This window comes from Phalaenopsis equestris, unplaced genomic scaffold (assembly GCF_001263595.1).
Source record: "Phalaenopsis equestris unplaced genomic scaffold, ASM126359v1 Scaffold206657, whole genome shotgun sequence".
NCBI lineage: Eukaryota > Viridiplantae > Streptophyta > Magnoliopsida > Asparagales > Orchidaceae > Phalaenopsis > Phalaenopsis equestris.
The window spans coordinates 580-2,844 of record NW_018226046.1 but is presented as its reverse complement, the minus strand read 5'-3'; the positions used below and the strand labels follow the sequence as shown (position 1 = coordinate 2,844).

Sequence of the window (2,265 nt, the reverse complement as noted above, 5' to 3'; positions counted from 1 at the left end):
GTGGTAGCCCTCCCCAAAATGTCATGGCCGTCTGCGACATTAACATGTGTTTCACTTTTATTATGGCTGGTTGGGAGGGCAGCGCACATGACAGTCGAGTTTTTAAATCTGCGACACGGGATCCTAATAGCAACTTTCCACATCCACCTTCAGGTATGCTCGGGATCGAACTCATACGAATTGTTCAATTTATTAGGCAATTTTTATTTAGGATCCCTAAAATAACTTGAATTTTCGTACTAATTGCTCTATTTATTATGTAAGTATTACTTGATTGATGTTGGTTACCCATTGCAATGAGGGTATTTAAAGTCATTTCCTGATACGAGATATCACATACCAGACTTCGCTCGTGCAAGTAACGTCACACGAGGAAGAAAGGAAATGTTTAATAAACGACATTCATCGCTACGTGGTGTAATTGAGAGGACTTTTGGTGTCTGGAAAAAGAAATGGGTGATACTTCGTGATATGCCTCCCTACAATTTTTCGAAACAGGTACAGATTGTCTGTGCTACAATGGCTCTTCATAATTACATAAGAAGACATCATTCCCGTAGCGATATCGACTTTCATTTGGTGGAAGAGGATGAAGAAAATGTGCATTCAGAAGCATTTGAATACCGGCTAGGTCAGTCTTTCACAGAAGAAGAGACCGAGGCTTCTATTGCCTTCACTGTTGATGGGGAAGGTGCAAGCGAGATGGCGGAGCTGAGGGAACGAATTACTGATGAGATAGTAGGCCTATGAATGAAGAATTTGAGATGAATTGTGTGAAGGATTATAATATTATCTCAATTTGATGCATTTCCAATTCCTATCTATTTATATATTTAACACCTCAACTTCAATTTTTACATTTATTCCACCCAAATCTTTCATATCACATAAAAAATTGAAGTGTTGGTGTTAGTTATGTAAATACATAAAAATTGAGTAGTTTGTATGTACATCTTCCAGATTGTATTTACATATTTAGTAGTTGTAAGTCGTTCTAGTCTCTTTAAATAGAGTTTGTTGAAAGCATCCATATCTTGATATACGTCTGACCAAGTTAAGTGTTTTCAGGGTTATGTGGTGTTAATTTTAATTTGGAAAAAATGGAAAACATAAATTTTAATGGTATATTTTGATCGTATGATTTATTTCTTAAATCAATGATATAAACTTATGTTTTGTTCTCAGCTCATTAACTCTTTGGCAGATCAAATTTTCTGGGCAGAAAATTTACAGTTGTACTATCCGGTTGTACACATTGCTTATGACTTGAATATATTGGAGTCATGTATTAATTGCATGTGGTCATTTTTCTTTTCCTTAATCCCTTCCCCAAGCAATCGAGGAGCAACTTCTTTTTGAAAGAGATCCTCATGGCAATGTTGAGGTACTTGGAGCATCGCAGCATTATATGTTTAATGAAAATTTTCTTCATCTTCTTTGTTTCTTCATGACTCCAATAGAAGCATAAGCAAACGATTTGGACAGCATTTTAGCAGGATTTGAATCTGTTGTTTACTGCTAGGAGTTCTTATTCCACATATATTTAGCTCCTACCAAGATTTATGAGGTTTCAGGATGTTCAAACTTGATCTCATATGAAGAATTGGAGCAGCCCTTCGTCTGTTTGGAAATGTGTATTTCACTTTTAAAAAGAGGTAATAGTTCTATTTTATATGATATTAAAGATTTGAGTGTTATGTATGTAAATATGAAACTTTGTGTGAGAAATGCAAAAACATAAGAATTGTGGTTTGTGCGTAAAAACCGAAGTTTAAGTATTAGGTATGTAAATGCATAGAAATCGAGTGAGTATCTATGTAAATCTTCCTGTTTCTTAAATTTATTAAGGAGGCTTTCCAAGTGGATGGAGTCTATCATATTTCACCTTCATCGGCATACATTGCATTAACACTGGATAGGACACATTGGTGTAGTGTTCCTATACCAATTTAATATGTAATGTGACGCAAACAGAATTGGGTGTCAATATGTTTTAATTTTTATGTTTTAAATATGTGTTAAATATGTTTTAAATATGTGTGTGCCAAACTTAAATATGTTTTAAATTTGAAACAACTGGTAAGAGACCAGTTGTTTCAAATTTTGGCTTTCTTTGATTTAGTCTCTGTTTTCAAATGCTGAAAAATGCTTTGAGTAGCTGCAGTCTGCTATTCAATGGCAAGTATTGTTTGTGTTAAATTTTGTTGTAATCAAATCAAAGTTTGTTTGTAATGCTTCAAGAACAAAGTAGTGCAGGTCTTGATT

The 2,265-nt window shown here is 34.3% G+C and overlaps 1 protein-coding gene across 1 annotated transcript; it reads left to right on the top strand.

Moving 5' to 3' along the window:
- Nucleotides 1–23: 23 nt before the first annotated feature.
- On the top strand, nucleotides 24–750 carry LOC110036448. The gene is made up of 2 exons (XM_020740896.1): nucleotides 24–153; nucleotides 344–750. The coding sequence occupies exons 1-2, from the start codon at nucleotides 24–26 to the stop codon at nucleotides 748–750; spliced, it is 537 nt and encodes a 178-aa protein (XP_020596555.1).
- The last annotated feature ends 1,515 nt before the right edge of the window (nucleotides 751–2,265 follow it).